The sequence below is a fragment of the Prionailurus bengalensis genome, chromosome B1 (genome assembly GCF_016509475.1).
Source record: "Prionailurus bengalensis isolate Pbe53 chromosome B1, Fcat_Pben_1.1_paternal_pri, whole genome shotgun sequence".
Classification (NCBI taxonomy): domain Eukaryota; kingdom Metazoa; phylum Chordata; class Mammalia; order Carnivora; family Felidae; genus Prionailurus; species Prionailurus bengalensis.
This window is the reverse complement of record NC_057344.1, coordinates 60,416,549-60,443,600: the sequence shown is the minus strand read 5'-3', so window position 1 is coordinate 60,443,600 and position 27,052 is coordinate 60,416,549. Positions and strand designations below refer to the sequence as shown.

The 27,052-nt window shown below is 36.8% G+C and overlaps 1 protein-coding gene across 1 annotated transcript in view; it reads left to right on the top strand.

Annotated features, from left to right (window-relative positions):
- ANXA10 (annexin A10) overlaps positions 1-27,052 on the top strand; it is a 99,643-nt gene that overhangs the window by 39,332 nt on the left and 33,259 nt on the right. Inside the window, exon 3 of the mRNA XM_043565965.1 lies at positions 7,651-7,745. Within this exon, the coding sequence (XP_043421900.1) occupies positions 7,651-7,745 (95 nt within the window). The remainder of the gene's footprint in view (positions 1-7,650; positions 7,746-27,052) is intronic.

Here is a 27,052-nt window from a genome sequence, read left to right as displayed (position 1 = left end):
TCTAAATAAAACACAGCAGCCAGAAACTAGAAGCTTCTGAAGAGCAAAAGAAACAACAGCTGGAAAAGCAAACTACAGAAAGGGAGAAGAGATTTGCAAATCATATACTTGACAAGGGATTAATATCTAAATTACAGAAGAATCTCATACAACTCAATAGCAAAAAACAAATAATTCTATTAAAAATGGGCAAAGAACCTGAATAAACACTTTCCCAAAGAAGACATATAAATGGCCTATAAGTACATGAAAAGGTGCTCAACATCACTAATCATCAGGTAAATACAAATAAAAACTATGATGAAATATCACTTCACACCTGTTAGGATGACTACTATCAAAAAGACAAGTAATGTGGAGAAAAGGGAATTTCCACTGGTAGGAATGTAAACTGGTATAGCCACAATGGAAAACAGTATGGAGGTTCCTCAAAAAATTAAACACAGAACTTCCATATGACCTAGCAATCCTACTTCTGGGTGTTTATTTAAAGGAAATGAAGTAACTCTCTCATAAAGATATCTGCACCCCCATATTCACTGTAGTATTTTCACAATAGCCAAAACATGAAAGCAACTTAAGTGTCCATCAACAGATGAATTGATAAAGAAAACGGGATTCTCATTCTCTCTCGCTCTCTACACACACACACACACACACACACACACACACACACAGTGGAATATTATTCAGCCATAAAAAGAAGAAAATCTTGCCATTTGAGAAAACATGGATAAATCCTGAGGGCATTATGCTAAGCAAATGAATCAGAAAGACAAATACTGTATGATATAACTTATATGCATAATTTAAAACAACGGAACTCATGAAAACAACCAGGGGCTGAGGGGTGGGGAAATGGGGAGTTACTGGTCAAGCTTTCAATTATTAGAGGAATAAATTCTGGGAATCTAATATACAGCATTGTGATTACAGTTAAGAATACTGTGTTGTTTGTTGTGATGGTGAGAACATTTAATATTAACTCTCTTAGACACTTTCAAGTACACAACACAGTAATCCCTTATCAAGTATATGATTTGCAAATCTTTTCTCCCTTTCTTGTAGTTTTTTTTTTTTTTCATTCTGTTAATTGTTTCTTTTGCTCTTCAGAAGCTTTCGAGTCTAATGTAGTCTCACTTGCTGATTTTTGACCTGGCTACTGTGCTTTATTTAGAAAAACAAGGAAGAAAAAAAATACCTTAAAGCAAATGAAAATGAGCAGTTTTAACAAAAATTGTCTTAAGTTGTGGGGCACCAGGGTGGCTCAGTTGGTTACGCATCCAACTTCGGCTCAGGTCATAATCCCATGGCTCATGGGTTCAAGTGCCATGTCAGATTCTGTGCTGACAGCTCAGAGCCTGGAGCCTGCTTCGAATTCTGTCTGTCTGTCTGTCTGTCTGTCTCTCTCTCTCTCTCTCTCTCTCTATCTATCTCTCTTTCTCTGCCTCTCCCCCACTCATACTCAGTCTCTCTCTTTCAAAAATAAACTTAAAAAAATTTTTAATTGTCTTAAATTGTATAAAAATTCACCAATCATACTAAAAAGGAATAACTCTCAGTTAACATTCGTTAATAGTGCAGTTCAGTATCCAGTTCCTTACCAGTCGAAACTGTCTTCGTTATCCGTGTAGTCTCAGAACTGTGTTTATTTTGTCTCAGTTAACAAATATAATTTCCAAATCGTCCCTGTGAGATACTGGACAACCTGAATTATTTTTAAACTACATGCCTGAATTTTCACAAAGCTGCATACAAGTCAAAATTAATCTTTTTGAAACAGTCCATGCTATTTGCCTTGTTCAGTCTTTGTCACCATTAAGTATAATGTTCCCTATAGGTTTTATTCAGAGTTTTCATCTTGAATACGTGTTGGATTTTTTTCAAATGCTTTTTCTTCATCTGTTGATACAGTCAATAATTTTTCTTCTCTATTATACCAATTGATTTTCAAATACTGAGATAAGACCTGAATACCTGAAATAAACACCACTTGGTCATAATACACAATTCTTTTTTACAACATTGAATTCAATTTACCAGTTTTTTAAGGAAATTTTACTTCTGTGTTCATGACAGATACTGGTCTGTAGTTTTCATTTCTTGTAATATTTTCTCTAGTTTTGGTATTAGGGTAATGCTGACCTCATAGAATGATTTAGGAAGTATTTCCTCTACTACTATCTTCTGGAAGAGATTGTAAAAAAAATCATATAATTTTATTCTTTAAAAGTTTGGTAGAGGGGCACCTGGGTGGTTCAGCTGGTTGAGCATACAGCTTTGATTTCAGCTCAGGTCATGATCCCAGGGTCATGGGATCGAGTCTCTCATTGGGCTCTATTCTGAACATGAAGCCTGCTTAAGATTCTCTTTCTCTCCCTCTCTCTCTCTCTCTTTCTCTTTCTCTCTCTCTCTCTCTCTCAATCTCTCTCTCCTTCTGCTCCTCTTCCCTACTGATGCTCTCTTTCTAAAATAAAATTTTTAAAAAATTTGGTAGAGTTCACCAGTGAACCCATCAGGGCCAGGTGCTTTCTGTTTTGACAAGTTATTTAATATTTATTTAATTTCTTTAAAAGACATAGGCCTATTCATACTGTCTATTTTTCTTTGTGTGAGTTTAGGTAGACTATGTCTTTGAAGAAATTGTCTATTTCATCTACAGTATCAAATTTGAGGGCACAGAGTTGTTCTTAGTATTCCTTTACTATTCTTTTCATATCCATAGTATCTGTAATAACATATCTTCTTTCGTTTCTGATATTAGTAATTATATCTTTTCTCTTTTTTGTCTTAGTTAACCTGGCTAGCAGCTTACCAAATTTATTGATTTTTTTCAAAGAATGAGCTTTCAGGTTAAATGCTTTTCTCTATTAATTTTCTGTTTTCAGTTAAATTGATTTCTACTTTAATTTTCATTGTTTCTTTGCTTCTGCCCACTTTAGATTTAATTTGTTCTTTTTTTCTGATTTCTTAAGGTGGAAATTTAGGTTAGTGATTTTAGGTCTTTCTTAATTTCCCACATATTTATTCAATGCTACAAAATTTCCTCTAATCATTTCATTTGCTACATACCACAAATTTTAATAGCTTATATTTTCATTTTCATTTGGTTTGAATTTTTTAAATTTTCTTGAGTCTACTTTGACCCATGTGTTATTTACAAGTGTGTTGTTTAATCTCCAGGAATTTTAGAGTTGTCCAGCTATCTTTCTGTTACTTATTTCTAGTTTAATTCCACTGTGGTCTGAGAGAATATTTTGCATAGTTTCTATTATTTTAAACTAGTTAAGGTATATTTTATGTAGTCTTAGTGTTACATACGAGCTATAGAAGAATAAATAATCCGTTGCTTTCCTTGGATGCAGTTGGATGAAGTATTCTATAGATATCAGTTATATCGACTTGATTGATGATGTTGCTCATTTCAACCATGTTCTTACAAGTTTTCTGCCTGCTGAATCTATCCATTTATGATAAAGAGGCATTAAACTCCAGATAAAATAGTGGATTCATCTGTTTCTCCTAGCAATTCTATCAGTTTTTGCTTCATGTATTTTGATGCTTTTTTACCAGGCTCACACACATTAAGATTTATAATATCATCTTGGAGAATTGGCCCCTTTATCATTATGGAATGGCCCTCTTTATCCCTAATAATTTTCCTTCTTCTGAAGTCTTTTGTGTTAAAAATAATTAGTTACTCCAGCTTTTTTTCATTATGTTAGCATAGTATATCTTCCTCTATCTCATTACTTATAATCTATCTGTGTAGGCCACTCAGTGTTATTTAGATATAATTTGAAATTTTAGTAATAAGTATTTTCTTGCCTGGTAGGACATTTTTACCTATTTGACCATATAGTCAATGTTCATTATTCATAGATTCCACATTTGCCCATTTGCCTACTGGCTAAAATTTACTTATAACACCAAAATCAATATTTGTAGTGTTTTCATGGTCATTAACAGACATGTGCAGAGACATGAAAACTTTGAGTCACCAGAGTACCTACTACCAGCTAAGATTAGACAAAATGATGCTTTGCCTCCTTGCCACAGCTCTCATACTGTTAACAAATATTCTTTTTGTAGTCTATTTAATGCTACATTTTTTGCATCTTTATGCTTTTGGTTGGTGATTGTATTCTTTAAAATGCCCCCAACAAATGTTGTGCTGGAGTGCTGGTGAGTGTTCCCAAGCACAAGAAGAAATATTATGGAGGAAACATGTGCATCGGATAAGCCTCATTCAGACATGAGTTCTAATGCTGTTGGCCATGAGATCAATGTGAATAAATCACTAATATAGTACATTCCGAAAAAAACATAAAATTCACTGATCAATGCATGAAGCTGACCAGAAAAGTGCTAAAGTAACATCTGTTCTATGTTATGAAGCTATGGAAAAGCAGTTAAATTTGTGAGTTCATGAGATGACAAGCTAATAATAGTATAAAAAAGTGTAACTATCAGCTTTCTTCTGAAAGTGCTAGATGGCTTGCATGTTTCAAAAGGTGATAGAGCATAAAACGGTTAAACTTTCAGCTGAACAAGTTCTGTAGATCAGTAGGCTGTAGAAGAATAACTCCTTAAGATATTCTTTAAAAATACCTCTTAAATTTTATACAGAAAAATTTTATACAAAAAATATAAATTTTATACATGAGGAAATGAAGGCTTTCAATGCTGATGAGACAGGCATGTTTTACCAGGACATTGGCTAACAAATATATGTAACGTAAATGGCATTTCTGTTGACAAAAATGTTGTGACCAGAGGTTGTAGAAACACAACTGTATATTTCCCCTCAGAGAAATAGTTCAGTATCTGTTAATTCAGTGTTCATGACACCTGTGTAGAAAACTACCACAAATAACAAGAATCAACTGTATATTGTAAAAGCTTACAAAACTGCTATGGTTCATGATACCATGCTTTTCTGTTAAACCAGAAAATAAGAATTATCTAGAAATTCTTGTCATAATGTAATAAGGTAAGAAAGAAAAACTTACAGTTACTGTAAAGAAGAAATCAAAATTCTTATTATGTGCAGAGTATATTATTTGTATCTCAAAATCTAAGCTAATCAACTAAAAAGTTACTAAAAATTATGGGTTCAATAATTTTTCTGAATACAAGGCAATGTTATGTTTACACAAATTCAATATCATTTATTTAATTATGCAATTATGTGTTAAGAAACAAAATACAAATGATGTAACTTTAAATGTCAACAGTCATGCAAACATGATTTTTTTTAAATTTTTTTAATGTTTACTTATTTTTGAGAGACAGAAAGAGACAGTGTGAGCAGGGAAGGGGCAGAGACAGGGAGACACAGAATCAGAAGGAGGTTTCAGGCTCTGAGCTGTCAGCACAGAACCCGACATAGGACTCTAACTCGTGAACCATGAGATCACGACCTGAGATGAAGTCAGACGCTTAACTGACTGAACTACCCACGAGCCCCACAAATATGAATATTTTTAACAAAATAAAGTTTCTTGTCATTTTCAAAAACTCTACAAACCTTTACTAAGTCTTTTAGAAAAGAAAAACACCGAAATAACTTAGCAAATACAGTGACAAAAACACAACTTTCGACATGGATTCCTAAATTTAGCTATTTTAATTAAAAATGTTTAGGGGCGCCTGGGTGGCTCAGTCGGTTAAGCGGCCGACTTTGGCTCAGGTCACGATTCGCACTCTGTGAGTTCGAGCCCCGCGTTGGGCTCTGTGCTGACAGCTCAGAGCCTGGAGCCTGTTTCGGATTCTGTGTCTCCCTCTCTCTCTGACCCTCCCCCGTTCATGCTCTGTCTCTCCCTGTCTCAAAAATAAATAAACGTTAAAAAAAAATTAAAAATGTTTAATACATTTTTGAGGTCCATATTAAGTTAATCTGAAATATCCTGGAAAAATAAATGAGCAAGAATTGGTATGAGCACTTTGAAAAATGAAGATTCAGTCAGAGGTAGGTTGTAGATAATCTCAATGGAACAACAAAAAGCAGAAGAATATAATAATTATATAAGTGTGATCATAGTAAAAATGACAATAGATATAATTTAAAAATCTTCTATTTATTATTAAAAATTTGTTCACTTTGGAATTCCCATCATGAAGTTAACAGATTCCTACAGAACTACTTAACATCCTTTGAGTCCAACGCATTAACCAGCTAACCCCAGGGGAATATGATGCTCTCTGCCTCTCACAAACCATAAATTTCAGTTTTTGGAGCTGATTCTTTGCCTCTCTCCTTCCATTTTACACCTTCAGATCATTTCTCTCACCTGCATAAAACATCCTCCTCTTCCTTTTGTTTCAATGGGCATAGTTATCTATGTAAATTCTAGTCACTAGCCCTCATTCACTGGATATTTCAGCACCTGACTCAGCTTTCCTAAGAACCTAAGGGCATCCAGAATGGCTTTAATTTCCCAAAAGATGATCTGCTTAACAGTCTAGCCTTTCAATTCATTTTTCTCCTCATCTCCATTAAATATCTCCTTTGGTCAAAGAAAAGTTGTACCACACAGAATTAAACAGGCAAGGAAGACTTTATTCAAGACTATTGCAACAGAAATCAAGACTTTACCAACAGAGGAGAAAGACTGAACTCAGTTCCTCTGAAACAAATGGCAAGAAATTTTAAGCAGAGTGGTAGGAGGGCAGTGAACCAGTTGAAAAGTATTGGAGAACTCTGGGAGTCAGGGGTGTTTGTCAATGTGATTAGGCCATCTGTGTTTGCTGACTAGTACTTAAGAAAGTTAGGTTCTTAACCCTCCCACGGAGACTGGGAGATAGGGATTCTTATCTTTCTTGATGATTATATTTCAAAGGGATGGCTCCCAAGTTTTTGGGAAAGACATTTCTGGATTGTAAACTGGCAAGTGATTTGACAGAAGATTTATATCTCAAAGGAAAACAAAATTACAGTTGCAAGTTTTCCAAAGTAAATGCCCTCACAAGGGGAGATCAAGCAAGGGCTTATAGTCAGAAAGAAACCTGTCTAAATTTTAGTCAAGCTGAGGCAAATGTTAAGGCCTTCTTGGTCACTCTGCTATGACTGTAATTAGAACTAAATTTATCTAAACTAGTTGTGCATTTGGGTGTTATATCAGTATAATGAATTGGCGTATAAGGAAATGGAGGCCTCATAGAGCCCAGAAACAGCCCCGGTTGCAGGACAGAGAGACCATATTCTGTGCAAACCATGAGAGGTTCACACAGTCCCTCACAAGGGTACACATCCCTTGTACTTTCATAATTTCTTTCTCCACAAGGAAGGATCTTTTAAATGAGAAAGATGTACTCCTTTAAACACCAAGCAGCCTAAAGTCAAGGAAGCCTTTTTCAGTGGGGTAGGAGAGATGGCTGAAGAAAGACCATATTTTTTATTCCTCTGTATTTTTTAATTGGATCCTTTTAAAGGAAAGTCTATAGTAATAGCACCAAATTGAGAGATAGGAAGAACCAAGCCTTCATCAAGTGTTGCTCTGTGATTTCCAATTTTAGTTAAAATTGCTCACTGCTTTAAAGTACCATCAGGGAAAATGCTCACACAATGGTTTTTGATCCTTAGATAATGGGTTCTTCCAAACTACAAAGTAGCAACTTTACTAATCTTCAAATATTATTCTTTTCCAGGCTGTGACAAAGACATGCTGATCGACATTCTAACTCAACGTTGTAACGCACAAAGGCTGATGATTGCAGAGGCATATCAGAGCATGTATGGCCGGGTAGGGTCTTCTTTATCTTGACCTATTTCTAGGACAAACTCCTGGGAAATGACAACACTCTCAGAAAACAGATACTGTTATTCTTTTCAGTCTTGCAGATTACAAAGATCTCAGACTCCACTGTATGTCAGACACAGAGTTCCTATGCCTCTAACATGTTTCAAGGAATGTAAGAAAGACGTATCTATGTGTGAGGCATGTTCACACTGACTCCATCAGTCCTTTCTCAAAAATCACTCAGCTTCATAAAATGAAAGTTCTGGTGGCCTTACACTGCTGGTTGGTCCAATTAGGCTAAAAATGTTGCGGGGGAAACACCCCTGTGTCAAGCTTTAGGGAAGGCATGGAAAGGGCTAATGATCACTAGGTCAAAAAAATAAGATCTTTCCTGCAATTCCCCACAGGTCTTCACCTAACTCTCAACCAAAGTGAATTCTGTACTAGCTTGTCTTCTCACAGCATGCAGTTATAGAGACCATTAAAAAAGAATGGCAGTTAAAAATAGTTTAAGGCAATAAAACTATCCTTAGTGCTTTAAAGTAATCACATTCTAATTTCAAAGCAAGTACCATTAAAGATTCCTTTCTTTTGTTATGCATTTAAACCACAGATTCAGAACAAAAACTCTTCAGGCCAAAAGGGCCTGAAATAGCAATTACTTTGTCAACTGAGCATTATTGATGAAACACTATCATAAAACTTTCTCGATAGAGTTAGCTCTTATAAATTCACTCCATCTCTAAACCTCAGTCTTTGAACAGCTATAATACAGGAATAAAGGATAGCCCTCTCTTGTAGAATAAACTAATAATCGAAGAAGCTACCACTACTGGTGAAATTAGTTGAATTATGCCACGGAAGCAAGCCAGTTATGCTTTTTCCCAACTCCCCCCCCCAAGTAAAACTGCTACCTTAGCTTATGTTCCAGTAACACCAGTGCTCGTTTTCTTTTGAAAGAGAATGCAAAAAACCATAAAAGTTGTAGCATTGCAAATCTAATATTGTTTTAATATGCGTACCGCTAGAACAGTGGCCATTTTTCAGTATTTTTTTAACCCAAAGTTTTACATACATTTTATACATCAGGTTAGTTTAGGTTGAAGCATTATTTCATCACATTCTACAAAATTACACTAGAACAGATTAAAACGATTAAAAATGTAGTAGTTCCACTCAGGGAATGTAAAATCTATTAAGCAATTTATACTTTCAACGGTTGTAAAGTTTGTTAAACTCTACCTTCTGCTGAATAATCCATACCGCGTGGAAAAGCTTGGCTAATCACCCAATCGCACCAACGGATGAAAAGGAGTCATGCAGGCCCCTTTCCTCCAAAATATCTTTGTCATACAATCAGTTATCATGTCTTGAAAATTAGTTTTCCTCTCGTATTTCTCTCTTTTTCCCCACTAACACAGTCTTGATTCATTTGGCGCCCAGGCTAATGTGAAACTCCTAACTGATACCTGCTACCCTCGTGCCTTCCTACTCCTAACTATCCTCCATACTGAAGCCAGAATGATTCCAACTCTAGATTTCTGCTTTCTGGCTTTAGCTCCTGAATATTTATCTTGTTTCTCCCTTACATATATATCCACAGGTCCACGGAATAAACCAAGGCCTTCTCCGGGCCAACAAAGCCTTGCTTTTATTCTCTATTTTAAACCCTCTCCCCCTTCTTCACACGCCATCAAATGCAGCCAAACTGATCTACTTATATTTCTACAATTTATCTGTGCCTGCTCCCTTATCTTCGTTCAGGGTGTTTCATCTACTCCAGTGGCCTGACTCCCCTCCTCCCCAAGCTGCACACCTGTTCATCTCCCCAAATACTGGGCATTTCCTCACACCAGTAACCCCAAACACAGTGGAACAGACTTGTGCTGCTATTGCATTCTTTATATAACTTCCCCCTCGGTACCTAATGACACGCTAGTGAACTTGTCTGTACGTGTTTCCCTTTACCAGAGTCCAAATCCTCTAAAATTGGAATGCATTTCATCCATCCCTCGAGTTGAGTGCAAATGTCTATCTATCATGCAGAGATTGCTGAATTATCTTTGTTGAATGACAGTGTGAAGGCATAGTTTTGGCTGCTTCAATAAATCTTCCCCACCTGTCTCACTCACCCTCTGCCCCGGGCTAGGTGCTGCCTTCCAGGCCGCCAGAGTTCCCTGTACATAATGGGGCCTTGCCACGCTGGGTCGTATGGGTTTACTGTCATGTCTTGATGACTAGACTGTAATCCTCTAGAAAATCAGGGACTAGGTTTTTACTACTACTCTCCAGAGCTTATCCAGGGTCTAACAAAGAAGATGCATTTCATTTATAGAATAAGAGAATCTAAAGAATTATATTCTGCCTATTTACACTTTGTTTAAAAAAGAAGAGGGGACATCCCTGTATTATCCACTTTATACTTAATGAATATTCATAGATTGCCTAAATTTCTCTTTTCCCTCATTCCCTGCTCTAGCTGCTCCCAGGTCAATTGGCCTGAGCTTCAGTTAGGGCTTCCTGATCTCCTCTGCTGCTCCCTTTGAGAATTACTTCTTCCATTTGGCCAAGGTGTCTCTTTTGCTCCCTTTCCCTTTCTGTGGTGAGATTTCCTGTATGTTAGTCTTTGATATTTTTATTTTTTATTGGTATGGATAATCAAGATTTCACAGAATTATTTTCCTAGCTGCTGAGCAAAGTGCAATTCTAGGTATGGCCCATAAATTCTTGATATTTTACATTAGTGAAGAACAGCTGAATTTCATCAACAACTTTTCCTTGCCCAAGCCACACTAATCCCTACAGTCAAATGAAAAGCCTTTTGGAATGCCTCTGATTGATATATTTATCAATATAATTAATGAGGTCATTCTTGATCTTCCACACCAAAGCAAGTACTATGCTACAGCCAGTGTAGTGAAACCAAGGGAGCAATGAAAGGCCCCTGGGGCTGAGCAGATAAACTCCGCATACCTGATAAGTTTAGCAATTAGACAGTGATCCCCGAATAGGGTTCCAATGCATCACTGAAGTAATTTGTTCTTTCAGTTTTCATCTGAAACAGGGATGATCAGCTCTGGAATGTCCTGGCATCTGGAATTCCTTAAAAGTGTGGTGTTGGTTATGTAATTTAGTGCAGAGGCTAACTTGCCCTGAATCACACAAAGTTAGAACTTAAACCAAGGTATTCTGACTTTGAATCATGTCTTTCAAAGCTTCTCACTAAGTTCCTCTTGTTCTCAACTGAATGAACACCAGATTTAACAAGAGAAGATATCTATATTGCTGACTGCCTGATGTTCTTCAAGGCTTTGCTCAATGTCAGCTACTCAAAAGGGCCTAATCTGATTGCCCTGTTTTAAAACTGTCACCTCCCCTGGGGCACCTGGGTGGCTCAGTTGGTTAAGTGGCGGACTTGGGCTCAGATCTTGCAGTTTGTGAGTTTGAGCTCCTGCCTTGGGGCTCTGTGGTGACAGCTCAGAACCTGGAGCCTGCTTCAGATTCTGTGTTTCTGCCTCTCTCTCTCTCTCTGCCCCTCCCCCACTCATGCTCTGTCTGTCTCTCTCTCTCTCAAAAGTAAATAAACATTTTTTAAAAGATTAAGAAAAAAAAGTCACCTACCCCAAAGCCTATGCCAGCACTCCAGATCCCTTTCACTTTCTCTGCTTTTTTCTATAACAGTTACTGCCTTCTAACAAGCTACATAATTTATTAACATAATTATTATTTATTGTACTCCACCTCCCCCTAGCTCAGGCCCCACAAGCAGAGGCATCTCTGTTTTGTTCACTACAGTGGCAGGCACATAGCTGGTGTTACAGACTCAAGTGCATCCCCTCAAAGTTTAAATGTTGAAGCCCTACCCCTCAAAGTGGCTGTGCTTGAAGACAGGGCCTTTAAAGAGATGATCAAGGTTAAATGAGGTGATCATGGTGGGGACCTAATCCTATAGGACTGGTGTTCTTATAAGAAGAGGAAGAGATACCAGGAGTGCACGCACAGAGGAAAGGCCATGCAAGGATATAACAGGAAGGCAGCCACCTGTAAGGCAAAAAAAAAAAAAAAGATGCCTCTCTAGAAACCAGCCCTGCTGGTACCTTGATCTGGGACTTCCAGACTCCAGACTGTGAGAAAATAAATTTCTATTGTTTAAACCACCTAGTCTATGGTAAGCCTGAGCAGACTAATGCAGTTGATACTCAACACAGAGATGTGAATGTATGAAGAGTTCAAGTTCACTCTTCAGATCCATCTTGTTCTCATAACAATTTTTTTTTCCTATTAGGTCTCAGGTTCATGGTTAAAAACATTGATCTTGAATTGTCAACATACCTAGGAAGTAGCCAGCTAGAAAATTACCTTAGCTACTTCAGAGGCAGAATTATCATGTCACTCGTGCCAGTAGAAGTATGGTATCTTTTCCTCTATCCTCACTTTTACTGTAGAAGTGAGGGGGTGGATGTAGTTTTAGCCTCAAAAGGCTATTAAATTCATTACATAATTTATCACAGACCAATTTTATAAGCATGAATTAAGTAATTTGAAATAGTATAACTACTTTAACTTTCAATTATATAATGAGTTACATACACCCCTTTTGATGAAACTTAACTACCAGGAAAATAATTTATAATTTCAAGAAGCTTTTCTATAGAATCAGTAAAAATTTTGTCAGTTTAGAAAAACCTCTGTATATGCTTGTTACAGCCTGAACAATTATTTGTCTTGAAAATAGCATACAATCTCTGCCAGGAAGGGAGGGAAGAAGAGAAGAAAGGAGGGAAGGAGGGCGGGAAGTAAGAAGAAAGGAGAAAGAAAATTAGATACTGCTAAATCCAGGCCTAATTAGGCTTCAAAACACTCTCTAAAACAGTTCTGTAAATTTGCACTCTCACCTGCAATAAATATATAATGGCTCCCATTTCCCTCAAATCTTCATAAAACTTAAGAAGTTTGGGCCAATTTTATGGATGTAAATGGGATCTCTCCATGGTTTTAACTTGCATTTTTCCTTGATAATATATAATGTTGAGCATCTTTTCATGTTTCTTTACATCCTGGTTTCTTCTCCTTTTAAGTTAATTCTATATTCTCTGTATTTTTCTTTCTGTAGCTTGCCATTTATTGATTTGTAGCTATTTACATAATTTGGACATTAGTTATTTTTTGTGTATGTAGACTAAAAACATTTTCTCCGAATATGTGGATTAATTTCACACTATGTTGTACAGTCTGTGTCCAAAACTGTGAAAGGTATGAGACTTTAACCTACAAGATAGCAAGCTAACCAACCAAGTTAACATAGATACTGGAGACTCCTGGGTCAAAGACAAAATACAGTTTATCACTCTGAGTAATAGCAGTCGCCAGAGTGTCAGAATTTTTGCAACAGTTCCCTGAGCTTTAATCCCAAAGGTCTAAGCAAAGATGACCAGATAACGCTTGCATATGCAGTGAGTTGCACTGCAGAAGAGAAGCCATGAGATTAGAAACTTCAATCAGTTTTAATGGGCAGAATGCATGGCTGCCCATTGCTCATAAGGGAAACACTATCTCTCTCATGATGCTATTCACTGTATAAACATCCTTGGAAAGTTAGTCTAGAACAAAGGGCTGTCAGTGCCTCACTCTGCATAACATTTAGAAACACGAGGCCTACAGAAAATTGTCTCCCAACCTCACCCCTGATTTCTATGCCATTTTCACTATTGACTTTCTTTTCTATGAACACACCAATCCCTAAACCACTCCTATTATTCTGACTAACAAAGGCGAGACTAAATCCATCAATTTGTCTCATACAACATTTAATTATCAAAGGATTTCAAGCAACAAGGGGAGGTCAATTGGCAGTATTGATTCCAACAATGCCGCCACAGGGGTTTGAACACAATGAACTCAACCAATTCCATAAATCATCAGGACTTATCTTAAAAAGCTGAGTGGATTTTTCTTAAGTTTTAGTAATGACTTTTCCACTTGGTTTGAAGTTTTTACGTAGATACAGCAGGATGTATTAGCAATGGCACAGACTTCACCTTTGCCCACAAGAAGGAAGTTTAGAGCAAGTCCATCATCCATAACAATCTTGGCCAGTGAGTTGGGGCTGTCTTCAATACAAAGTGGTGTGATTAGGTAGTCCCTCCCCAGATGCAAGGTTGTTGTTCTTGCTCCACCATTAGAAAAATGTCACTTTTCTTGGGGTGGCTGGGTGGCTCAGTTGGTTAAGGTCCCACTTCAGCTCAAGTCATGATCTCTCGGCTCATGTGTTCAGGCCTGGCATTGGGCTCTGTGCTGACAGCTCAGAGCCTGGAGCCTCCTTCAGATTCTGTCTCAGTCTCTTTCTGGCCCTCCCCGCTCATGCTCACTCTCTCTCTCTCTCTCTCTCTCTCTCTCTCTCAAATATAAACATTAAAAATTAAAAAAAAAAAAGAAAATTGTCACTTTTCTTGTAGTTGTAACTTCAGCATTTTTATTATTATTTCCAACTCACATCCCAAACTTTCTTTTGGGAGGGTCAGGTGTGGGAGGGACAAAGGCATTTTTATAAAACTTTAAAAAACACACTATGTCACACAAGCAGTGTACTCAACTTATCCTCATGATCCAAGGCTCTAAAGAGTCCAGAGATATTCTGGTGGCTGAACTAGAATTCTTTGAAATTCTTCACCCACTTTTGCTTAGGCTACCACCCACAGTATAGACCAACCAGCACACCTTGAGGTTGACAATGTTAAGAGAAAAAAATCATCATGCCCAGAGAACGGTCAGGGTAGAATCCCAAATTTTCAAAATTTATCTGCATAATTATAGGAAAACTCCTGTTTCTTTCTACACAATTCAACACTTCACTTCTGACACCAAATGTGTGGATTCTTTTCCTCGAACTAAACAATTCTAATACTAACTACCCAGGGTTACTACATACCCTACAGGGCAAGGACTGTCTCACAAAAATTACCCCCCACCTCAGATGCCAACTACAAGTCCTAGATTGTCATCTATACTCTGACTGACTGGCTGTAAAGTGTAAGTTCCCACAGCCCCTCCTCAAGTTTGATGATTTGCTAGAATGGCTCACAGAACTCAGGGAAGTGCTGTGCTCATGATTGCTGGTTTATTTCAAAGGACACAACTCAGGAATGGCAAAATGGAAGAGATATATAGGGCAAAGTACATGGGAAAGGATGCAGAATTTCCATGCCCTCCTTGGGCATGTCACTTTCCCAGCACCTTGATGTGGTTGTCAACCTGAAAGCACCTCAAACCTCTTTAGTCAGAGTTCTTATGGAGCCTTCTTTACACAAGCACGATTGATCGAACATTCATTGATCATTGTTGAATAAATCAGTCTCCAGACCTTCTCTAGTCCCTAGAGATCAGGAGTAGGGCTGAGGGTTACAACCCAATAATCACATGGTTGGTTCCTCTGGCAACTAGCCCCATTCTTCTAAGATCATCTCATTAGCATAAACTCAATTATGGTTGAAAAGGGGTTACTATGAATAACAAAAGATGCTCCTCTCACTCCAATCAGGAAATTACAAGGTTTTAGGAGCTCTGTGCCAGGAATGAGGGACGAAAGATAGATAGATAGATAGATAGATAGATAGATAGATAGATAGATGATAGATAGATCATGATATCATAACATCCCAATAACCCTCTCCCCCCATTTCATTATGATTATTATTCAGGAGGGAAATCTGTATTCAGTGACCAACTGCCTTACTAAACTATGTACATCAGAAAGAGGTAAGGAAAACAGACTCAGAAATCTCATTGAATCAATCAGTTATCACCAATACCAGAAGCCTATGGATGGTGGAGACTATGGAAGATCCATCAAATACCTTGATTATCAGTCTACTGTTGAGTGGCTTTTGTAATAAAAACTATACCATGGTTAGACCAGGTAGTCTGGAAAGTCAAACACATGACACAGATTAGTTTCAAGGACCATAATTGTGTCCAGAGTCAGCTGATTGAACAGGGACAGCAGCGCTATCACTTGAAAAAGTGACAATAGTTAAAAGGACTTCTAGTAACCTCGAGAGGGGATCAAGTCAGAAGAAATACATCAGCCAAGCCCTGTGAATGATAGTTTCCTTCACAATGAATAAGGCAAATCAAGTTTGACTAGACTCACAACAGTGGCAAGCAATGGTAACTTTGGTGTCAGATACACAAAATACTACATGCCTGCTTTATGATGGTATATGTATTGTCATGTCCAGTATGATGATGGATCCAGGTAGGAACAGCATAATCTGGGCAACACAGGCTTGATTAGTAGCTGGATTCTAGTTGGTCTCATCAAGGAAAAAGCCCTTAGTGTGCAAATCTATGCAAGTGACACAAAAGTTCCTACCAGCAACCACAGTTTATTTTGACAGACTACAGTCACAAAGAAACCTTTGAGGCTTTTTCATGTGGGATCTGTGCTTTCCCAAGTGTTAAACCAAAGAGATAGGCTTAACAGCCCAAGAGTGAGTAAAAAGATAAAATGTTTATCACAAAGGATACTGGTCAGAACTATGAAAAAAATCTTCTTGATTTCTGCCCATGGAACACAAATTGTCCATTTTTGGTTCTGCACAGCTATTGCTGAACCATCAATAAACCAGGTCGGGACACTTAGGGCAACTGATTGAAGTCCGCATTGATTCAGCATCTTGTTTCAAGCAGCAGAGTAGGGTTAAAGTTTCCCCAAAGGAATAGCTGCCATTTTTTCATGTAAACTCATGATGCTCCTGGAGCCAGGCGGGCTGTTTTCTTCAGTGTGCCATTTCCATTCGATGAGACTTGCTGATTTCTTCCCACTTTGCTAGTCATTGAGTCCCAGTTGACCCATCAAAATGAGACTATCAGGCACAAAAGTCACAAGCCTCTATACATCAGGCATTCAATTTCTACAAGAATCCAGTAGCAAGTCAGCAAGCAACAACTGCTGCTTTCTAAAAGTGACACCCAGAAGTTGTATGAAGAAGGTGACAAGTTTAAAATGCCAAGAGGCACCTCTGGGATGCTGCCTTTTCTTGCCAGAGGTTCCCATCGGCAAACCATCTGTCACAGAGTTGTGTAGCAGATAGGAATTACTGGGGTTATAAGACCTTCCCCATATTTGCTATAGTTAGAGCACTATATGTGGCTCATTTCTTATCAAGAGCATTCTCTTTGGTACTTCTCAGCATTCCCAAGAGAAACAAATAAACATAAATTCCAGCCATATTCAACAATAGATTATGGTACAGTGACATTAGCCCAAAGGACCTCAATAATAAGTTGTTTTAGTTTCCCTTTTTCCACTGCAAACCTTGCCCACACCCATCAATTGAATTTGGAGGAGACCCAAATTCAACCAATGGGTCCACATAGAATGGTTACCTTGGCAGCTATAGCCAACAAACTCATAAAAAGTTCAGTCGTTCCATTCCCCAAAGTCCCCCAACATACTCAGACAGTCATGAACCCTTTAGTCCACAGTGGGACAGGAAGACCTTGGTCCCACTCCTAATTATTACTCTCCTGAAAGTAACAGAAGCTACGATAGAAGGGAAGGAAAGACAAGGCACATAAGGGGATAAAGATCTGCAACAATAAGTGAGGTGTTCATTTTCATGTCAGGTTTCATGTTCATTTCAAGTGAGGTTTCATGTCACCTGTGTCCACCTTGATCAAAGGAACTTCAATGTTTTTGGCCTACACAAGCTTTACATCAGGTGGGGAATTCACCACTGCTGAAACCATGTTTCAACTTTGTGCGCTCTGGACTCAGTAGCCAGAGCCACATTTCTTTCTGGCCACAGGCACAGAATTTGGTCCTTTTGACTGGTTTGGAGTTGGCTAATCTTTGAAATGGTTTTTAATGAGTCCATCTTTGAAATGGATTCTGTAGTACATGAAGAATGGATTCTTCATGGTAACAACTCTTAAGTCTTTGCCTGTCATTAACATAAGAGCTAGGGGAATTTTTCAGGCAGCATACTATTATTGTTGAGTATTTTTATTCTACCTTGTTTTATACTCCCCCAAATTAATCATCATTATGCTTTTGACAAGTTAATGCTTCTTCAGTTATATTCACAATTTTTAATTTCTTTTTTCATTTTTCTTCTAATACCTAACTCCATGTTTCTGGCCTCAATGTCATTTTTCCAAAGGACATTTTTTAGCAGTTTTTTTTCCTAGAAATCTTAAATAATTATTAAATTATTTCAGTTCTTTTCCTTAGGAAGAGCTTTATTTATTTTTTTCTTCATGGTTGAATATTAACTTAGATAGCTATAGAATTCTAGGCCGAATGCTAGTCACTTTTTCTTTGGTCTTTGTAGATATAATTTTAAATTTTTTCCTAGCCTTCACTGATAACTTTTGAGAAATCCATTCTCTCATTAAGAGTTTTCCTTTATAGATTACCTTTAATTCTCTGTTTGCCTTAACAATTTTTTAAAAATCCTAATATTTTGCAGTTTCACGGTATTAGTAAGTGGGTTTTATCTAAATAACTGAAGATTCACATATTATATGATATTTTAAGTAGTGTCTCCCTGGTATTGTCCACATTCTCTCCTGCTATAAATCCTATTAAACAAAAGCTTGTTCTTGCCATTCAGTCTTCCAAGTCTCTTAACTTTATATTCATATCATCTATTTATTGCCTGTCTCTGTGGAATTTTTTAGATACTTTTTCAGATATTTTTCCAATTCATTAATTCCAAGTCAGTTGTTTATTAGATACTCCTCATATATATTGTGTTTTTAAATTCTAAAAGCTTTTCATTTCTAGAATTTTATTTGCCATTTTTAGTGTGATTTTTTTTTCATAGTGTTCTTTCTGATTGTTATCAATTGTCTCAAATTGACGGGGTTTTAATTCTGCCATTTGTAGAGTCCACTGTCTGTCCTCCTGGAAAACTGCTTTTAAGTGCATACCAGATATTTTTGTTGTGAGAACTTTTAAAGTGATGCTCATCTTTTGCAGTGAGGTTTTTTTTTTTTTCTCCCCCCTGAAGAGTCAGAGAATCTCTCTAGATTTGTCTGGCATTTGCTTCTTCCTGGCATCCCAGGAGAATCACCAGCCCTGGATCAACTTTCATGATGATTTCTCTTCATGGAGTTCTCAGCCCATCGGGTACGGTAGAATAAATTTAAAAGTCATGCCCAAGGGAGACACAGCTCTATTATTTTGGATTCTCAAGGAAAATATCCTTCTTCTTAACCCATACAATGAAAGGTGAGCTTTCTGCTCATCTTCCAATGTTGAGTGCTGTTTTTTTTTCCTAGTTCATACTTTAACTGAAGGTATAATCCTTTGAGGTTCCCAGCCTCATAGAGGTTTCAGACTTAGTTAGTTCCTTGTATTACATTGGCCCCATAAATGCTCTCCTGTCCTCATATAATGTTCCACACTGAGCACGGAAATCCAAAACAAATAGTTCTCAAAAACAATCTCTATTCTCCCAAGTCACCTGCAAAATCATCTCCAAGGGTCAGCTGATTTGCTTATCCTCTGGTTTTCATTTTATCCCCTGGATTTTACACCCAGGGGTTTCTTTATTCTGAAATCAAGCATACTTAAAACAGTGTGTGTTATTTTTTTATTGTGGTATTTGGAGGGGAGGGCTTTAGCTTTAATATACTATGTTTCTCCAGAAGACCAAAGCATTATCATCATTAACAGATAAAAATTAGCTCAAATTTCCAATGAAAATTGAATCATTAAGTAACTATGAAAATATCTATAAAAGAATATTCACTTACTATTATGATGATTCAGCTTGCATAAATGTTTTTATAATATAATATAAAACCATGTGAATATTTACACAATGAATATTGGGGTAGGTAGAATTGAATATTGGGCACACTTTATATAGGCTTACATCACTGAGTGTTTAAAGAGCAAGTATCCTTTTTTACAATAAGAGTAAAAGGCATATAAGTTAAAAGCATATAAAAATGTTCCCCTGAGCATATTCAGACAAGCAAAATGTTAGTCATATGTCTACTTCTTGCCCCTGATTACACATAATTATGTAAAGGCGTGAAGAACAAGGAAAAGGAAACTGCCATTTCACTTCTAGTTTAAATGGAGTGGTCAGAAGAGCTGCACCATGGGTAATCTACAGTTTCATCAGTAGCACAGAACAGCTCAATTTGAAAAGCAAGTAGTCATTAGCTTAATGCAAGGCCAAGCTGTGATTCCCACAGAGTCCCTTTAGGGCAAATCTTTGGCAAACACGAAAGCAGAGGCAGTCAGGCTGAGGAAAGTAACACTCCAAAGGTTGCATCCACAAAGTTATTTATATAACTCCAAGCCAGAATTTAAGGCTTTAATTAGAGCACCTATTTGAAGGCTCCTCTTTGAACACGCAAAGTTTAACTATTTAAACATATTATTCAATATTTATTTTCCCCACGGAAAGTAATCTCTCCTTCCAGATGTCCTGATGATATCATACAATTTCTACTACAATAGCACTTAGCACATTTTTCATAGCAAAGTAATTGTAATTTCTGTGTTTCTGCCCCTCCACTAAATAAAACTGCTTGAGGAGAGGGACTTTGGCTTGTTCATCTTTGAATGGCCAAGAATGACTCCAAACAAATAATTCTTGAATTATAAGTGGTCCTCATTCATTTATCCATTTTATAACAATTTGTGTAAGTTCTTAGTCTGTAGCAGGCACATTCTTAGGGGCTGGTGAAGTAGCCATGAATAAAAAAAGGCCAAAAGCCCTGCCATAATGGAGTTTATATTCTACCTGGGTGAGACAGATTAAAAAAAAAAAAAAAAAAAAGAAGGTAGTAAAATGTATCATGTTAGAAAGTAACAGTGCTACGAGAAAAAAAAACAAAACAAAACAAAACAAAAAAAAAAAAACCCCGAAAGCCTGGTAAGAAATATAGCAAGTGCTGGGGAAACCAGGTTTAATTTAAAACAGTGTGACAAAGGCAAGCTTCATTAAGAAGTCAGGGAAGGGTGAGCCACATGAAAGAACATTCAAGGAAGAGTGAAGGGCAAAAGCAAAGGCCCTGAGGCGGAAATAGATCTGTTATTAATCTGAGATCAACTACACAAAAGCAGTTGTAGTTTATCCTGGAGTATAGAGTGGGAAAGGGCATTTCCAGCAGAGGAGTGACTGATCTGATTTGTATTTTTACAGGATCACACTGTCCTGTTTGTTGAGGGGAGACTGTCAGGGGCAAAGACAGAAGGGAAACTCATTTGGAGGTTAATACATTAACACAGGGCAGTGGGGATTGTGGCCTGGATGAGGTCTGTAGCAGTGAGAAGTGGTAAGAAATCCTCCGTTTCGAGACAATAGAATTTACTGACAATTGGATATTATTAAAAGTTGTGGGAAATACAATATAACAGATAAAATCTGATGTGGAAAGAGAGAGACAGAAAGAAAGGAAGAGGAAAGAGTGGGAGACAGTCCGGTATTAGCCATTTTGATCTGCAGCAAATTATTTAATAATTTTTGAAGAAAAGACATTTTTTTCAGTACCTAATACGTGCCAGAAAAAAATTTAAGTATTTCACTTGAGTTAAATATTTTTATACTTGAATCTACCCGTGAGTAGATGCTGTTATTTTCACTTTACATATAGGGAAGCAGACACAATGACGTTAAGTAACCTACTTGCAATCTCACAGCTGCTACTTTCCACAGCCAGGATTCAAACCTAAATACTTTACCTCCAGAGCTGGTAGACTCTAATGGCATTATATGATGTCTGATACTGTTTCTTTCACTGAAATTATATAATTTCATTGACATCTTTTATACAATCCGTTTCGATAGCCATGTCACGCACGTGCTCGCTTGTATGCACACCTGAGTTACGCAACAAAGATATGCCAGCGCCATCTAGTGGCACTACTAATCTCAGTTTCCCGTGGAATGCGTACATCTGGGTTCAGTATTACCATAGGATGGCATTATATGTAAAGTAACCAAAGATGTTGTTATAAATATTTAGGAAGGATGGTGATCAAAGAAATGTAACTAAAGATTAAATAAAGTACTTGCCTGCAATACCCAAGTGATTGTCAGCTTGAACATTGACTTTATCCTTTACAAATAATCAGTAAGATAGGGTCTTCTCTAAATGAATGAGCATTCATTCATTTATTCTTGCACTTGTTTATATATTCGTTTATAAATTATATATACCATATACTCTGAACATCATATACTCAGTACTGTGAGATAGATAGATAGATAGATAGATAGATATAGAGATAGATAAATGAATTTAGTAAAATTTATGTGAAAGTCCATGTCCTGACAGACTTTGGCGAGAAATGAATGCATATAATATAGTCATGAAAATCTGGTATAATAAATGAAAAGCTAGAGAAGTTTTGGCAAAGAAATAATCAGCTTCACTTAGAGTTATAGAAGGCTCATAAAAGAGATAATTCTAATGTTTCTACCTTTCCATCAACTGCCAAGTACCAATAACTTCTCACAATAAAAGTATATTACATTGACCCATTTGCATTTAAACCTTCAATGCACTGCCGCTACGTTTAAAAGTTCATAAATACTACATTTACCACCTATATGATATGTTCATCACCTTGCTGATATATCACTAGTGGCTTTCTATGGCCTACATAACATGGAAAAGGAGACAAGAAGGCCAGAATGGCTGATATCAAATCCTGGCTCCATCACTTACTTGTTTAGCTACGTGAAACTTGCTACTTAAGCTCTATGTGCCATGATTTTCTCACCTATATCATGGGATGTTTATACTTCCTATTTCATAGGGTTGTTGCAATGAGTTATTACAATTATTCTAATACTCAGAATCCTGTCTGACAGAGAGTAAACATTAAATTTTAGTGGTTAATACAATCACCACACTCTTCTGTTTAAATCTCCATTCTTAGGACCTTTTCTCTCTGAACTAGAAGGCATATTGGAATAACTGACATCCAAAGTGTCTTTTAAAACATTGAGATTTCAAATCAGTTCAATGTTTGTTGAGAGCTAGAGTTAACTGCATTATGTCCTGTTTTTCTCCATTTCAGTAATGTTCAGTTGGAATAAAAGAACATGCATCCTACCTTCAGGCAGGTTGTTACATTACTCATCCAAAGAGCTTTTCAAACTCTTCCTCTCACCTAGGATTCTCATATGGCCCCCAACCCCAGCCCAGTTAAAGAATCATTGTTTTATGGCACCAGCATTAATGATGGGTGTACAATTCTAGTGTGGAAAACAATGCTAAAAACTATTAAATAAGATGACAATTTGAAACTGGGTATTAACTAGTATGACACATAAATATAGTAGAGGATGTATTTGAAAGAGTTAAATAAATAGGAGCTTTAGAAAACATTCATTTTGTAGATGCCAAAATAACATGTTAAGATAAAATTTAAAATCCACAATATTCAGGCACAAGTTATATAAAATACTCATTTCAGTACACTTTGATGAGTTCTCACTCACGTCCCCACAAGCACTATCAAAATATAGAGCATGTCTCACACCCCAAAATTTTGTTTCCCCCCCCCCTTTGCAGGCCATCTTCTGCTAACTTCTTGCTCACAGCACCAGCTGTGATCTCTTCTGATTTCTTCTCTTTTCTTGTATTTGTAGATTAACTTTGTCTTTCTAGAACTTTTATAAGTAGGATCATGTAATATGTGCTCTTTTGTGTCCAGATTCATTTTCTCAGCACATAGTTCTTAACATCCATAGATGTTGTAGGACTCTTGGTTCATTTCCTTTTTATTGCTGAGTATTATTCCACATATGTATATGCCAATATTTGTTTATCCATTCACCTGTTGAAGGACATTTGGGTGATTTCCAATTGGGGTTGTCATGAATAAAGCTGCCATAAACATTCATGTTCTGAATTCATAAACTTTAAATCTATTTGTTAATGCTTCGAGTGGATTTCATGCAGTTTATATTTATTAGAAATTACAAGAGTTCTAAAGTGGTATACTCCTACCAGTATTAATAGGATAGTTCCAAATGATCCATATCCTTGCTAATACCTGATATCATCAGTCTCTGTAATATTAGCCACTGAAGAGAATGTGTAGTGTTATCTCATTGTGGCTTTAATTCCTATTAGTCTAATGACTAATGTTAAGCATCGTTTTATGGGTTTATTCCCCAATTGTTTATTTTTTCTGATTAAGTATCAGTCCACATCCCTTGTGAGTATCTTTATCAGATTGTCTTCTTATTATTGAGTTTTAAGAAATTTTTATACCTGCTGGGCACAAGTCTTTTGTCAAATATGTGAGTGACACCTGTGATCTTCTTAGAAGAATTGAAGTTTTTATTTCGACAAAGTCAAATTCATCATGTTTTGTTTTGTTTTGTTTTGTTTTGTTTTGTTTTGTTTTGTTTTCATTTATGGGTTGTTACTTTTATGTACTGTCCAAGAATTCCTTGCTACACTGACTCAAAGATTTGTTCCTATGCTTTCTCCTACAAGCATTAGAGTTTTAGCTTTTCTTTTTAGGGATATACCTCTTGCATAACATACACGTAGTAAGAGCAGGTATCTTTGCCTTGTTCTCAGTCCTAGGATATGAGCATTCATTTTTCATTACTAGGCATCATCTCATTTTTATAAATGCCCTCTATCAATTTAAAATCCCCTCTATTCATTCTTCCCTAAGAGTTTCTCTTATGTTTATGTGTTAACCTCTTTCAAATGCCTTTGCTACACCCATCATGAAGCTTTTCTCCTTATACTGCTAAAATGAGGAATTGTATTTATTGATTTTCAAGTGTAAACTGAGCTTGCTTTCCTTGGACAAATCCTACTTGGTCATTACATATCATTCTTTTGACATATTATACATACTGATGGATTTAATTTATAAAATTTGGATATACCACATTTTTTTGCATCTGTGTTCATAAGGGATATCAACATGCAATCTTCTTTGCATGTGAAGTTTTTGGATTTCGGGATTAGGGCAATACTGGCCACATAAAATAAATTGAGAAGTCATCTTTCATCTATTATTGCTACAAGATTTTGTGTAGAGTTGATTTGATTTCTACCTTAAATGTCTGATGGATTTTATTAGTGATTGCACCAGGGTCTAAAGATTGGCAAGGTGGGATTAATTATGAACTTAATTTATTTAATTAATATAAAGAAATTCAGACTGAGTATAAAGTTCTGCTTGAGTTTTCTTTGATAATTTGTATATTTCAAGAAATTGGCACATTTCAACTAGTTTTAAAATTTAGTGGCATTCAAATGTCCATCGACTGATGAGTGGAAAAAGAAGATGTGGTATATATATACAATGGAATATTACTCGGCAATCAAAAAGAATGAAATCCTGCCATTTGCAACAACATTGATGGAACTAGAGTATATTATGCTAAGTGAAATAAGTCAGAGAAAGACAGATATCACATGATTTCATTCTTATGTGGAATTTAAGAAGCCAAACAGATGAACATAGGAGAAGAGAAGCAAAAATAAGATAAAAACAGAAAGGTAGATGAACCATAAGAGACTCTTAAATACAGAGAATAACCTGAGGGTTACTGGAGGGGTGTTGGATGGAGGGATCGACTAAATGAACAAGGGACATTAAGGAGGATGTTAGGATGAGCACGGATGTTGTATGTAAGTGATGAATCACTAATTACTATTCCCGAAGACAAATAAATTAATTAATACAATTTAATGTTATTAAATTGTTCATAATATTTCTCTTTTTTTTCCTTTGTCTGTAGTATTTGTACAAGCCACTCTTACAGGGGCGCCTGGGTGGCTTAGTCGGGTAAGTGTCCGACTTTGGCTCAGGTCATGATCTCACGGTCCGTGAGTTCGAGCCCTGCGTCGGGCTCTGTGCTGACCGCTCAGAGCCTGGAGCCTGTTTCAGATTCTGTGTCTCCCTCTTTCTCTGACCCTCCCCTGTTCATGCTCTCTCTCTCTCTCAAAGATAAATAAACGTTAAAAAAAGTTTAAAAAAGACAAAAACAAGACACTCTTACATTCCCAATATTGATATTTTGTATTTTCTTTTTTCTCTTCTAAAAAAATTTTTTAATGTTTATTTTTGTGTGTATGTGTGTGAGAAAGAGAGAGAGACAGAGCATGAGCAGGGGAGGGGCAGCTAGAGAGGAGACACAGAAGGCAAAGCAGGCTCCAGACTCTGAGCTGTCAGCACAGAGCCCCACATGGGGCTCGAGCCCAAGAACCGTGAGATCATGACCTGAGACAAAGTCAAACACTTAATCAACTGAGCTATCCAGGCACCCCTCTCTTTTCTTAATCAGCCCAATTAAAATTTTATTAGCATTACTGATCTTTTTAGAGAATCAGATTTTGATTTTATTAACAGTTTCTAGTATTTGTCAATTTTTTGTTTTATTGGGTTCTGATCCTGTTACTATTTTCTTTGTTCTTATTCTGAATTTAATTTACCCTTTCTAGTTTTTGTTTTTTGATGTGGAATCTTGGATCATTCATTTCATACGTTTTTCTTCTAATATAAATATTTAAAGCTAGAAATTTACTGTCAAACACTATCTTAGCTGCATTCCACAAATTTTAACATGTTGCATTTTCACCTTCATCAAATTGAAAGTATTTTCTAACTTCCTTGTGATGTATTATTTGATCCTTGCATCGTGTCGAAGTATATTTTTTAATTTCCAAATATTTCAGATTCTCTAGATACACTTTTATCGTTAGTTTTGAAGTTAATTGTGTTGTAATGAGAGAACAAATTCTTGAAGAGGTACATCACAAGCCACATTGAAGGAAACATCTCAATCCTGTGCTAGTCCAACTGGCCAGGACTTGATTACTGGGAAGGAGCTACAGGTGGGCATGGGAGAGGGTGAACAGGCAGAGGATTGAGAAAGCAAAGAAAGCCTGGCCAGGACAGTATAGTCAGGGAGTTAAACTCTCTATTTCCATGTCTACGACAGAGAGCATGACCTTAAGGGCAAAGTTGAAGTTTGAATGTAGCTTGTCCAGACCCTAGTCCCACTCCTACTTGACTTCACCCTTAAAACACTTGTGCAAGGTAGACTTGACTTAAAGGTGAGGAAGAAGAAGAGTGATTAAAATTACTTAGTAATTTTTAAATAAAAAAAGTTATTCGATCTGTTGCAGACTCTCATAGATCCCCTACATGAATATCTGATTCCTTTTTTAAAAGTTTTTTTTTTTTTGGGGGGCGCCTGGGTGGCGCAGTCGGTTAAGCGTCCGACTTCAGCCAGGTCACGATCTCGCGGTCCGTGAGTTCGAGCCCCACATCGGGCTCTGGGCTGATGGCTCAGAGC